Source organism: Lactuca serriola, chromosome 3 (genome assembly GCF_051521515.1).
Source record: "Lactuca serriola cultivar US96UC23 chromosome 3, Lser_US96UC23_V15, whole genome shotgun sequence".
NCBI lineage: Eukaryota > Viridiplantae > Streptophyta > Magnoliopsida > Asterales > Asteraceae > Lactuca > Lactuca serriola.
In genome coordinates, this window is record NC_136410.1 from 72,775,481 (window position 1) to 72,790,566 (window position 15,086).

Genomic DNA, 15,086 nt, shown 5'->3' on the forward strand with positions numbered 1-15,086 from the left:
TAGTTTTGTTAATTAAACTATACTATGTGTTATCTAATCAATCTTACAATTAGGAAAATATGGGATTTTCCTGGGGTTAACTTATATCTATAACAGAACTGTAATGAAAGATAACTTAATTACTTTACATAAGAAAATATGGGATTTTCTTAGATATCAAATCTTTTCAGAAAACTAAAGGAAATCGATACATTTTCACAAAACAAAACCGCTTATGAACTCACCAGCTTTATGCTGATTTTCAAACCGCTTGTATTCTCAGGTCCAAGTTAGACAGGTACCCGGCGATATCTTTTGGTGAAGACGGAGTGCTCTGAAGACTTGTCTCTTTTGTTCATATGATATATGTATAACTTCGTACAATTTACTTTTGAACCTAATGTAAACTTTCACATATATGTAATGTAATGGTTGTTTACTGTGATTACTATGTACATTGGAATTGATACACAACATGGAGTCAATCCCGGGAACGTTTCCGCCTTTGGTTTTCGGGGTGTGACACCATACATGTTGATTTTTCTACTACCCTGGGTTCGAACCACTTGCCAACCAATTGGTTTTTGCCCTCATTAATGTTTACTCACAGTTAAGTTTCAATCTCTCTATGGATGGCTCCAAATATAAGTTATGGCGCAAGATTTTTTTTGTACATGTGTAAAGTTGCTAAAGTTTATGGGCATATCATTGGCACATCAAAGCCTAAAGTTGATGATGATGAAGATTGGAATGCAATTGACTCTCGAAAAAAATCATGGTTTTACACCACATGCAATGCAAGTCTCTTCCAATTAATTTCTAGTGATGACTGCACCACTAAAGATCTGTGAGACAAGCTTGCTACGTTTTTTTCTCAACAATAAAAATGTCACACATGTTACAACTTCAAGAACAGTTCCGAAGCTCTTAATGATTGTGACTCAAATATTGATGAGATTGAGTTGGTGATGCAAATATGACAACTTCCCCCATCGTATCACAATATTGTCTATGTCATTACCAACCCAAAGCTTTTTTGTCATTCCTTGAAGACAAGAACATGTTATTGCCACATGAGTCTCGTGAAGAAGCAACCAATTAACTCCATTGGCGACATTACACTCACCTCCTCGGCCTCTCTTTATTCCTCCTCGAACCATAGAAAAGCTAGAAATAAATTTAATAAGGACAAGAATAATGGGCGGTTACTTCCAGGGCCAATACTAATGTTTATTCTAGTGCTTCCATTATTGAAGGAAATCAAGGTGCTCCGGGTCACTTTTAAGATTTTATGGAGCTCCAAACATGCTTTCCTCCTCACATCATTAGCCCCAAAGCCTACTTAGACCTCCCCCTAATGCCTTTGGATCCATTGTGTAACCTACTATTGTCGCCTCTACTAATCAACGGCTTTTGCTGACCCTCATTGCTCATCAACAGCCTCTACTGACCATAGCTACTCACCAAAAGCTACATACTGCCTTCTTGCCATTCCAACATCCTCAGCAGGTCACTACTTCCTCATTCAACAATAGTTGTACCAGCTGCCAGCCTTCACAGCACATCGACGACCTCTCGTCGCCAACTATCAACATCCATACGGCTTCGTAGCCTCATCTCAACAACCATCAAGTAATACAATACATTGATCTCTCCTCAGTTTTTCAATCAATGTACATGTAACCTCCTCATGAAAACAACTACCACATGGATTCTGAGTAAAGCTCTCGTATGTCTTTTAACCAATGTACAATGCAGTCTCTAACCATGTAGATCTAAATTCATTATGGTTGGAAATAGTGTTGTACTTCCTATTAATTCCATAGGTCAGTCTTTTTTTCCTTTTTCCAATAATCATTTTCCCTTAAAAGATGTGCTTGTCTTTAATAAGATGGTTAAAAATCTCATTTATGTTCGTCGATTTATTGTAATCACTTTGATTTTTATCCTGGCATCCTCTCTAATACTCGTGATGCTTCCTCCACTACTCTTGTTACTATTTGGCACAAAAGATTGGGTCATCTAAGCGCCTTTATTTTTCAGTTGTTTCGGACGAGTAATTTTATTTCATATACTAGTAAAAACAAATCCTTGTGCCATGCTTGTCAACTAGGAAAACATTTATGTTTAGCTATTTCTTTATCACGAACTAAAAATACTCATGTGTTTAAATTAATACATTCTGATTTATGGACATCTTCTATTTTTTAATCTAAGTGGTTTTCAATATTACATTATTTCCTTGAATGATTTCTCTCACTTTCTATGGATCATTCCCATACGTTCCAAATATGAAGTGTTCTCTATTTTTCAAATCTGTTCATGCTTATGTTAATCAATTTAAAATTGATATTCAACTTTTTCAATGCGAAAATGGCCACGAATTCAACAACAAACCTTTATCGGATTTTTTTAAAGATCATGGCATAAAAGTTCGCTTCTTTTATCCCTACACCTCCAAGCAAAATAGAAAAGTCAAAAACATCATACCAACCTTCAATAACATTCTACATACCTCTCTGATTCAAGCCTTTCTACCACCTCAGTTTTGGGTTGGAGCTCTCATTTCCATTGCTTACTCGTTCAACCTTCTTCCGTCAACTTCCATTAATCTCAAGACTCCATTTGAAATTATATTTGGTCTCCTCCTTCTTATGACCACCTTCGTGTTTCTGGGTTACGTTGCTACCAAAATCTTTCCTCCGTTACTCCTCATAATCTCTATCCTCGCTCCTCCGCGGGTGTGTATCTTGGCCCATCTGTTGATCACCACGGTTATCGATGTCTTGATCTCATCTCTGAAAAAGTCATTATCTCCCATCATGTGATCTATCTTCTTGTTTATGTAGACGATATCATTTTCACCGGTTCCACAACCATAATCACTACAGTCATTCGTTGCCTCTCATTAGAGTTTCTGATGATTGGTCTTGGCCCTTATCATTTTTCTTAGGAATCAATGTCACTAGGAGTGAGTACACCCTTTTTCTCTCTCAATCTGCTTTCACTCAAGAGATCCTCACACATGTTGATATTATCACGTGTAATCCTTGAAGCACCCTGACTGACACTAAAACTAAGCTCTCATCTGCTCGTGAGCCGGTTATTTATCCGACTCTTTACTGAAGCCTCATCAGAGCCTTGCAATATCTTACATTTACTCATCCTGATTGTAACCGCCCGAGTCTTGATATGTTTTTTTATTTAAATATTTTTTAATGTTCTAGATGTAAATGATTAATAAAAATTCATGGGTTTTAATTGAAGAGACTTAGTTTGTAATATTATGGTGGGGAGGGGTTGTTTTGGTCACATTTGAAACTTGTTTTGTGAAGATTGTTGGTGAAGGGGTTGTTCTTGCTAAAAAGCTCAAAGATCTGCATGTGTGCGTGTGTTTGTAGGCGACAACCTCATCTTTTTTATCCAATCCTTTTTTGGATCCCATCAACAAGAATAAAAGAAGAAGTAAAACAAAAAACAAAGCCCTAAACCTCTCCCTCTCTTTTCACTCTTGCGTTGTCATTCTTATCGTCACCTCAAGTCGCCCCTCGCCGGATTTCTTTGAGCACCGCCTTACACCACCACCATCGTTTCCTCCTCTACTCGCAAAAAAAGAGTAGTGTTGATGAAGGAAGCTTGACCTAGGGATTATTTGGATCAGACTCTTCATCGGAGGTATTTTTATTTTTCGTTTTTTCTTGCATTCCTTGTTTTTTAGTCAAAATCGCCACCACCACCACAATTAGGGTGGTAGCAGCCACCGTTGGTCACCACAACCATGATGGCAGTGGGTGGTGCTGATTTCTTTCATCATTCTTTTGTTCCTTGGTATTGTTTGATTATTGCTAGAATACAAGCTAAACCCCTTACATGAAGGATTAGTATAGCAATGCACTTCGGAAGCTCACTTTTGTCAATGTACTTTGATGGTGTGTTATAAATCTCAAAATTTCTTTTGGTACAACATCTTATAGCCATTGTTAAGTAGCTATTTCAAAAAATGAATATCTTTTACATAGGTGCCTAATGGGTTAAGATGTGAATTAACCCTTAAAAGTCAAATCTAATAAATATTATAAAATGCCTATTATGTCCTTGTTTTGGAATAATTCTAGAAAACATCATAGAGAAGCAGATTTATGATCTATCAGAGCCTAAAGTTGAGGTTATGATTTTAGTATATCCCTGGTTTTTTCCTTGACCTGATGTTGGCTCTAACTTGGGTCAAAACCATCTTTTTCACTGCCTGGTCCAGAATGAGTTGCATTGATATGTCAATGCGGTTTTGTAAAATGTGCAATAAATTGTACATGTGTATCTAGTCCCTGGAAAGGTATTGACCTGAACTTTTTGAATATGGTTTATAATGTGGTTTGAAAGGGGGGGGGCATGTCTTGAACATAGAGTAGTTTTATTGTAAAAATTTGGAAATAAGCTTAGGAACGCTTTAGTGGATTCAAGGGTTAAGGAGTATTTATTAACACTTTAAAATACTAATATATGGGAGATTCACTTGTGATTTGAAACCACTAAAACATTCGGGGGGATTCACATGCGAATTAGGTGAGTTTCTCACTAAATAACATTGATGTTTTATATGATTGCTTTAGATCGTGTGAGCATTAGGACTCATATGAATAGCATTAGATGTTGTGACTTGTATCATATGTATACGATGTTGAAAGGAAGAGTCGGTTGACCGAAGACCATCGTGCATAGTCATGCTGACCGAAGGCCATTGTGGCAAATCAGGGGACTGTAGGCGGTGACGCCGAGTCCATGGACTGAAGGTCGTTCTACTAATTCAGGGGACCAAAGGTGGAGACTTCGAGTCCGTGGAACGAATGCATTAATGTCGAGTCCTTATTAGATTATTATTTATGATGTGTTCTTAAACTAGCATGTATTGTATGAATGTGTATGTTTATTTGATACATATGTTTAAATTATTGATTCATGGCATGATAAATGTACATGGGTCGTAAGAGTAAGATATATTACCTTGATGTAATGTTTTGTTGGAATTCACTAAGCTTCGTGCCTACCCTTTTCCCTTTATAATAATTGTTTCAGGAGTTGCAGATACAAGTAGGGGGAACGGCAAAGTCTGAGTGTACATGGGGTGCGATCTAGAGATTGGACTCTTGTCATGAATACTTATTATTGGTTTTTATTAATTCCGTTGTTGGTTTTAGTTTGAAACTAAATTGATGTTTTTAAGATGATGTTTTGGTACTTTAAACTTAACGTGTTTGGTTAAGTAATAGACTAAATGAGGATTATATTAATTAAATAGTTTTTTAAAGTTTAAATTTATTATAATTTTCGGGACGTTACACTGACATTCCATATGATGTTCAACACATCGACCTTTTCATGCGTGACTTGCATGTCCTGTACTTTCATGCTCTCAATGTCTCGAGTGCATCCTAAGGTACATTGGAGGTACCTTAGATCATTTCTTCATATTAGACGTACAGCCGTTGATCCTTTGGGTTCGTATTCTGATGCTAATTAGGCTGGTTTCACTACCACTTGTCGGTATACCTCTGGGTTTTGTCTATCTTGGTGATAATCTCATCTATTGTTCTTCTAAACGACAGTATTTTGTCTCTCGTTCTAGCGTCGAAGCCGAGTACCAGGGGATAGCCAATGTAGTTGCCAAAACTTCATGGCTTAGAATTCTTCTTCCCGAGTTATATTGTCCCTTGGCTCGTGCCACTGCGGTCTTCTGTGACAATGTTAGTGCCATGAATTTATCCTCTAACCTAGTACCACACAAACCAACTAGTAACACCCCGTTTTTCCTTTACTGTAGAAATTAATATAAACATTTGTTTATAAATTTTAAAATAGAGATATATTATGTGTTAGCCAAAGTAATCATTATAAATGTGTAGTAGATGTTAATACAATTTTCTTAGATATATAGAATGCTTAAATCTGACTTTGTTTGAAGAAGTTATCATCGTTCGAAGTTTTACGTTCAACCCTATACAACAAAGTGTGTTGTAAAAAGTAAATCGGAGATATGTTGCTTATTAACTTAAGTAATCCAAACAAAAGGCATAGTATGCGTAAAAGCGATAGTGTGCATATAAAAAACGTCTAAATCTGACTTCGTAAGAGGAAGTTATGATTTTTTGAAGTTTCGGTAAGACAGTACACGACACTGAAATTAAAATGAAGATCAGACGAATGTTAGCCAAAACAATGTAAACAAGAGTTGAAGATCTCGTAAATACCAATATGTCGATATAAATAACTTCGAGAATGGAATCCGTATGAAGAATTTATAAATTTTACCTGGTTTTTTTTACACTGTAATATTCATAGACTATTAAATTTAAAATGGAGTAAGGACTAGTCGACATAGTCTTAATGAATCTTGTCGTACTCATTGATAAATACATGTGGATATAAAAAAACTTCGAAAACAGAGTTCTTATGCCAAAGATTTGCGATTTTACCCGGCATGGGCAGTGCATGATAAGACACGTGATACCAGCGGCAACCATCCCTCCTACTTACCCAAAGGCGCGGCACGCCTTGCCCAAAACCTTCCTAAATATAGCATTCAAACCCCCCTCTCATTCTCACACCAATCCCTCTTCTCTCTCTCTCTCACTCACTCACTCTCTCTCTCTCTCTCTCTCTTTATATATATATATATATATATATATATATATATATATATATATATATATATATATATAAAGCTCCGAATTTCTAAAGTATTTTGGGATTTTGTAGAATTCTAATTTAGCGATGCTCTGGGGCAGTAAAGAGTCGGGAAGAAAGAAGTGCTCGGTATTGAGGTTCCACCCGTGACTTTTTGGGTTTTCGCTTGAAATATTTGTAAGTTAAGCTATGCTTACTAAGCTTTTAGGGTAACTTATAATTATGTTTATATATGTTATTACGAACCTATAAGTACCAGATTAGTCATTAATTCAAGTAAAATATTCTGATTTGTCTACTCGTGGGAGAGGTTTCTAGAATGGGTACGTTTGCTTGGTTGTTGGATTTCAGAAAAGTTATATGTCGAAATGGTTTTGCCACACAATTGTCCTGCCTGGCTGATCCGTATTTGATAGCCATGAAAGTGTATTTGCAATTAGTGAAGAATCTAACTTCTACCAGATTGCCATAAATATCAGTAAGTTGTATTATATGTTAATACTTGATAGACACATTACTTACCAGTTGTATCATCAGAAGGATAGATTATAGTCGTCTAAGTAATTGCCCAAGCGAGTTTTTCTCACTACACTGCATACTTTAGTATGTATCCTTTGTATGTGAGGATGTAGTTTCCTTGTAGTACACAATTAGGCCACTAGACTAGCTTAGTTAGTTGCCTGCTATGTTAGACTAGTTGTCTACAATATATGTGTTGATATATTATGTAGCAGTTGACGGTGGACCAACTTTACAATGAAGGCCAAAGGGGCGGACCAGCTATATGTTGAAAGCCAAAGGAGCCGACTAGCTTTATGCTAAAGGCCATTATGTGTATTATCGGTGGATCGGCGAAAGATCGTGAACCATTATATGTATGCATTGTATATGTATTGTGGTTACCCAATTGTTTATAAATATTTTCAAGTACTAAGGGCCTACCTACTCAATTATTGTTGGATTTTAGAATTGGTTTGAACATTCGAGAACCTCCCGCTAGGTACTAAGGAGCTCGTTTCCTAAAAAAAGTATAAAGTGACAATAAGTTTTAGGACACACAAAAACACATGTTGTAAATCCTTCAAATTTTAGAAGATATGACTTTTTTATGACAACCACTTTTACGTGTCATAAATACGGTGCGTGTCATAGCTCACATATAATTAAATGCATGTTTTCTGTTAGTGGAGCCAAAGATACCCGGGTGGATCGTTACTTGAGCTGAGAGCCCTTACTTTTATACATTGTATGATATTGTTGTACGTGGTATTTTGTGGAAACTCATTAAGTTTTGTATGAGTACAGTTATGGATAAAATATGTTCAGATACTACTCCGGGTCATAGGAAGACGAATACATGACTGTACAAATTAATAGTTTTATAATTTGAGATTCCATGTGATTTTCTTTATTACTCTGATTTTGGATTATGATTTATGAAAAGATGTTTTGTTTTGATTATAACTTTATGAAATTAAGTGTTTAATTTACATAAAAAATTATTGTGAAAATTGGAACCTAACAAAAGTTTATTTTTGGGATAATGACTTGAAAAGGTAACGAACTTTCGATTTTTTTCACATTTAGTCCTTAAACTTTTTTTCGTTATCTATTTGTCATTGAACTATTGAAACTGTTCACATTTTACCCTTATGACCGGCTATTACCGTTTATAAGGGTAAAATATGAACAATTTCAATAGTTTAGTGGCAAATAGATAACGAAAAAAAGTTTAGTGACTAAATATGAACAAAATCGGAAATTCGTTTCCCTCTAAAAAGTTCAATGACTAAATGTGAACAAACTTCCTCTTGTATTATGTTTTAGCAAATTATTTATTTTTGTTAAATTGTAGAAACATTTGTCGATGAAGAAATCTATGAAATTAAAAAAAATCAAAAACAAAACAAAACAAAACCCTGAAAATATATTTAAAAAAAAAATAAAAAACTGAAACCAAAATAAAAAACCAATGGTTTGACATTTTCCAAAATAAAAAACCAAAATTTGCAATCTGATTTTGGTTTTACAAAAAAATGAACCATTCTCACTAATTTGAATTATGACCATTGGTTTGGCATGCGGAATTTATGACATCCCATGAATACGTAGTTACAACATCGTCTGAACTCGTAATTCATAGTAAGGGGTTAGAGTATCATCGCATGAATACGTAGTTACAACATCGCCTGAACACGTAATTCATCACCTACAGGTTATGGGCCTACTGGTGTTTCCACTGGATTGTCTAGAATAGTCCGTGGTCGCCATCTATACTCTAGTAGATGACTACATCGCCACATTGTCGGTTAAGGTTATGGTATCTCCTTTCATCCTATATCACATATCTCTCATCATTCTATTTCATTACACACCAACTATTTCATCTACCCATGTTTCATCCGCAACATATTTGTAGATATAAAATAAATATACCGTTTAAATCTTTCAAAACATGTATAAAATCGTTCATCCAACATAGACAGCAAGTATTCAAATAATATGCACACATAGCACGTAATTTATATAAAATACTTCATATCTATGTGTAAGATGAAAGTAACTATATATACCATAAAAATCCCATAAATTCTTCCTAACTTCAAACCCCAAGGTTTACTCTACTAAAGCTTCATATTCTCGGCTCTCTAGACCTAGAAGGGTCCAGATTCCTAACTTCCCCAAGGTTTACTCTACTAAAGCTTCATATTTTCGGCTCTCTGCACCTAGAAGGGTCCAGATCTATAACACAAACTTGCAAGAGGGGTTTGAGGCATTCAAAACCCTAAAGATGAAGTGATTCAAGCCCTAACCCCAAAATGGAATCTACAGAATAGGGAAGGAAAAGGGTTCATTTTTGTACCTCAAAATGAAGCTTCTTGCTTGAATAACTCAGAACAATAACCTTCCTTGGTCCCTCTTGCTGGAACTCTTCTCCTTTTTGCAAAATCACATCAAAAAGCTCAAGATAGCTCTTCCTCTCACTCTACACACTCAAGCTCGCTAGGGTTCTCACTTATGGGAAAGGTAGTCGCAATTGAAGGCCATAAGTGCCTTTAAATATGGCTCGGGCCCAAAGATTTAGGGTTTCTGCCAACAGCGCAGACTCGTCGAGTCGCCTCACCGACTCGTCGAGTCCATTCATTAATCTGAGTCATCAGTCGCGACCTTACTCGATGAGTTGAGGCGTCAACTCGTCGAGTCTCTCTTCTTAACTCAAAAGAAAAATATTTAAATTATGATACCTGGAAATCTGGATGTTACATTTTGTTTTTTTTATTTCATAGATTTCTTAATCAACAAATGTTGCTACAATCAAACAAAAATAAATAATTTGCTAAAACATAATACAATAGGAAGTTTGTTCACATTTAGCTATTGAACTTTTTAGAGGGAAACAAACTTTCGATTTTGTTCACATTTAGTCACTAAACTCTTTTTCGTTATCTATTTGCCACTAAACTACTGAAACTGTTCACATTTTACCCTTATGACCGGTAACAGTCGGTCATAAGGGTAAAATGTGAACAGTTTCAATAGTTCAATGGCAAATAGATAACGAAAAAAAGTTTAGTGACTAAATATGAACAAAGTCGAAAGTTTGTTACCCTTTCAAGTCATTATCCCTTTATTTTTTTTCTCGATATATTGGATCAAACAATCATGCATGGTAGTTTTCTTAGTTCTTTGATTTTTTTTTAGTTACTTTTTAAATCTAACACTATATAATGCTACATCTTCATTTTCCTATCATTAATAAGGATGATTATGGCGATGCTCCAAAGATTTGGAAGGATAAGGCAACTTCACACAATCATATCTCAAGAAATCATAAGACCAGCATCCCCAACACCTCTGCACCTCAGAACTCATAATCTTTCATTGCTCGATCAGTTTGCTGCCCACATTCACATGCCAATAGTATTTTTTTACCCAAACTACAACAACGGCAACCCCAACATCCTAAAGAAGTCATTATCACAGTGTTTAACACAATACTATCCGTTTGCCGGTAGGTTCCCTGGGCCTCATGCCTCTCACATCAACTGTAATGACGAAGGAGTTGAGTTCTTGGAAGCTTCTATTGACACCCGACTTGATGACTTCATTCTTCAGAAAGAGAAAGAAGAAATCCTAGATCAACTCATTCCTAGCGTTCACAACACTAGCCCTAATTTGGTCGAGGTCCAACTCAACCATTTCGCTGGTGGTGGAGCCGCAGTGGCTGTGTCCATATCGCACAAGGTAGCTGATGGATTCACGATGGTCAACTTCTTCAACCACTGGGCCACTGTTTCACGTGGTGGATCGCCAATAAATCCAAGTTTCATCTCTTCCGCCATAAGTAACACCAAAATGCCTGAGTTTGAGCTTAAAAGCATAGAGAAACTTAACTATGCAAGAAAGAGATTCGTGTTCCCCAATGCCAAACTAAATGAGCTCAAAAATAAGGTTAACGCGATGGCAGCAACTCCGATGAACCCTACTCGGGTCGAATTAGTGACATCTCTACTGTTCAAATGTGCAGCGGGTGCAGCGACAACAAAGTCAGGCTCTTCAAAGCCAACAAACTTGTTTCATACGGTGAACTTGAGGAGCAAAATCATCAAAAATTGTCAAGAAGTAGCAGCAGGCAACATAAGTACAATGGTGATAGCAAACATGGCGGATTCAGGTGCAATCAAGCTGAATGAGGTGATTGCTAAGTTGAGGAATGGGATCATGGAGCTAGAAGGATTAAGAGATGTGCAAGAAGCAGCTGGAAATTTGTTGGGCAGATTGTCGATGTTAGCAGGTGATCATGAAACTCGAGCGTATACTTGTTCAAGCTTGTGTGGTTTTCCACTTTACAAATTGGATTTTGGATGGGGAAAGCCGCTAGAAATAATGGTAAGATTTCCTGATGTGAATGACAGTTGTATCCTTCTTATGGATACTCCATCTAGAGATGGTATTGAAGCACTAGTTCGTCTGCAAAAAGAAGAAATGGCCATCTTGGAAAAAGACCAGTCGCTTCTTGCATATGTTGAAGACATCTGAAAATGTGTGTTTTCCTTCGGTCAATAATTTCATAAATTGTACTTGAAACCGGTCGAATGGTTGGCATTCATATCAGCCAATTAATAATTAATGATCGTATGTATGTTCAGCTCAATAATGGATTATTACTTGATGATTTTTGGTTCGATTGATTGCATGCTTCAATTAATTGCTAGTCTGAAAAGTCCAACTTAGCGTACTGTTACCAAACGAATGCTTAGAGCACTTTTATATTATTGGATTTTTAATTGTATCTATAACCGAACTTTTATATTAATATTTTCATTTTTTAAATTGTATCTTTAACCAAACCAATATATAGAAGTTAACGTCCAGCTGTGCATAGATTTATAGTAAAACATGACATTGTGCAATACATATCCACAAAACAAGAGAATATTTAACTGGCGATGTCCAACACGAAGCCAAAAACCATATTACACTATTTTGAATTTGTTAATTGTTATTATTAACTATTGAAGTTTTAGGAGTTGACGACAAGCTTTGCATTGATATTTTTAAGGTTACACATGAGTTGTGACATACAAAATCATATTACTCGATTTCTAATTACCATTCAAATTAAAAACAATTACCATCTAATATACCGATTTTTATATACCCTTGATACACGACATAAATACTACCAAATACCTTTGCAACATTGTATCAAATACTTATCCTTAATCATTATCTATATACAGGGTAGTCCTGCCCACTTTGCTTCCTAACACCCCCATGTCTATATCTCATGGTTATTAAAGCCATTTCATTTTTTTTAAACGGCAAACAAACATATTCCTAAGGGTAAATTACATCAATCGTCTCTTGTGAATATGCCACAATGTGTGTTTAATCTATATTTTCAAAAATTAACTCGGATCGTCTCTAGTTTGGTTAAAAGTTGCACGCTTCATCCCTTAGGAGACATAAAATGACCGTTATGCCCTTTTTATTTATTTTTCAATTAATTTACTATTATAATAATTATTATTAATTTAAAAATAAGAGAAAAAAATAAGGCCCGATCCACCCCACCCCTCGCCTTCTTTTACTGATCTCTCTTCTTCCCTTTTATTTTCTGTTAACTCTTAAAGAACCACCGAGCCACCATTTTCGGACAACTACCACCGGAGCACACTCCTTGAAGTCAAAATCTAGCCATTTTTTGTAGCATCCCTTATTCATATTCACTGAACCATCAATTATTTCTTTTCCTAGAAGAACATTGTCTTCATCGTGAACCACACCATCGAAAACAGAAACCGTTGCTACTACCACCCTCGAAAACCGATGCCTCCAAATGCCACCACCTAGCCATTGAACTTGTTTTTGAATACTGACAACCATTTTTGAACCTTACCTTCACCAAAACTGCCTAGAATCACCACCAAATCGGCCCTAGAAAACCATCTCAAACACCAGTCTGAAATGTGATCCCCTCTCTGTCTCCATTGTCGATAGAGAAGATTTGGATTTGATATGAACTTGCTTCTCCAATTTAAATATCCATCTTCTCTGATTTATAGGTTTAGGGTTTAGTTAGGTTTGATTTTATGGTTTAGGGTTCGTTTTTTTTAAGTTTGAGTGATGGTTGGTGGTGGTTGCAAGGGGTGTTCGCAAGGACAGGTGGAGGTGTTGGAGCTTAGAAAGAGGATATGGAAGAGACAGAGATAGCAGTCTATAAGAGAGAGAGAGAGAGATAAAGAGAGAGAGAGGGAGATGACCGATCAAATTCAAAGAAGAAGAAGAAAGGAAATTAGGGAATGTAATCCTCTCTCCATCTCCATCGTCGATAGAGAAGATTTGGGTTTGATCTTAACTTGCTTCTTCGATCTAAATCTTCATCTTCTATAATTTATAGGTTTAGGGTTTAGTTAGGTTTGATTTTATGGTTAAGGGTTCGTTTTTTTAGGTTTGAGTGATGGTTGGTAGTGGTTGCAAGGGGTGTTCGCAAGGACATATAGAGGTGTCGGAGCTTAGAAAGAGGATATGGAAGAGATAAAGATAGCAGTCTATAAGAGAGAGAGAGAGAGAGAAAGAGAGAAAGAGTGAGGGATATGACCGATAAAATTCAAAGAAGAAGAAGAAAGGAAATTCGGAAATACACCTCGTCAACTAGAATCCCGAAAAAAGCAGGTGGTAGCGACAGTGGGTGGCGGTCGGAAAAGAGAGAAAAAGAAAGGTTGGTCTCATCGGAGAAAGGAGGAGGAGCGTCGAAGTTCGGTGGTTGTTGGCAGTGAGTTTAAATGAGAGAGAAGAAGAAGAAGGTAACTGGAGAAAGGAGGAAGGGAAGGGGTAGGATATTTTTTTACCTTTTTTTTAAAATATAAAAATTTATAAATAAATAATAGACAAATAAAAAAAGAAATTACTAAGGGTAAAATAGTCATTTCATGTCAATATAGACTAAAAGTGCAATAAAAAAACAAACCCAAGGACGATTCGAGTTAATTTTTGAAAATAGAGATTAAACGTACTTTTTGGCACATGTACGAGGGACGAATGATATAATTTACCCTATTCCTAATTACCACATATGTCTCGTAGTGAAACTTTAACTCATGACATCTCATTTGAAAGAATTATTTTTTACCACTAGGCTAAAGACCCTTTGATTAATGTCATTTCACTTATTTTATTTTTCAGTCTCATTGATGGAATGTCAAACATTTTTCAAAAGCTAGTAACCCAACTCAAACATTAAAACAAAAATAAACAAAATTTATGCGTAACAAAAATCTCTCATATCGTTACTAATAAATATTAAAAAAAAATAATCTAATAACATAAAAATTTTCACTAAAATACTAAAATAACACACACACACACACACACATATATATATATATATATATATATATATATATAAAGGGATTCTGTATATTCAGATCTACATTTAATTGCCACGAAATTCTCAACCATACCTACCAAAATCGATTTAGAAAAACCCGATTAATATATATCCATCGCCAAAACTCCAAAACCCTAGAACCATGAGATTAGGATCTCTACACATCGTCGCTTCACCAAGATCGGTTAGCCTCAAATGGTGTTTAATGGAAGTTCTCGTCTTGCTCTAGAAGTTTTGTTTTTATTTTCTAGGTTTTACTTAGAACAAGGGGAAATAGATGGTGATGGTGGAATAAATAACAATTTCTAAGCGATGGGAAGGGTTGTAATCATATTCGAATTGCTTGTATTAACTATAGTTATGAAGGACATGATTTTGAGCGAATGGAAGGTTTGTATAAATTTTTAGTTATAAATGTGTATGATTTTTGTATAAATGTTCATTTATATATGTTAGGTCATAAATTGTGGTTTATACTTTTCTTTTCATAAATATTAGAGTTCTCGGTCTTTGACCGAAAACAACATGTTTT

At 35.7% G+C, this 15,086-nt stretch overlaps 1 protein-coding gene across 1 annotated transcript; it reads left to right on the forward strand.

Moving 5' to 3' along the window:
• Window positions 1-653: 653 nt before the first annotated feature.
• On the forward strand, window positions 654-11,808 carry LOC145095387 (akuammiline synthase 1-like). Its single transcript, XM_079033277.1, has 2 exons — window positions 654-826; window positions 10,422-11,808. The coding sequence occupies exons 1-2, from the start codon at window positions 654-656 to the stop codon at window positions 11,698-11,700; spliced, it is 1,452 nt and encodes a 483-aa protein (XP_078889403.1). The 3' UTR covers window positions 11,701-11,808.
• The last annotated feature ends 3,278 nt before the right edge of the window (window positions 11,809-15,086 follow it).

Excerpts from the sequence above, each read along its gene's own strand:
- LOC145095387 (XM_079033277.1), top strand. The coding sequence starts at position 654 with ATGTGTAAAGTTGCTAAAGTTTATGGGCATATCATTGGCACATCAAAG. Across the intron at positions 827-10,421 it reads GACTGCACCACTAAAGATCT|GATGATTATGGCGATGCTCC; the intron begins GTGAGACAAGCT and ends ATCATTAATAAG.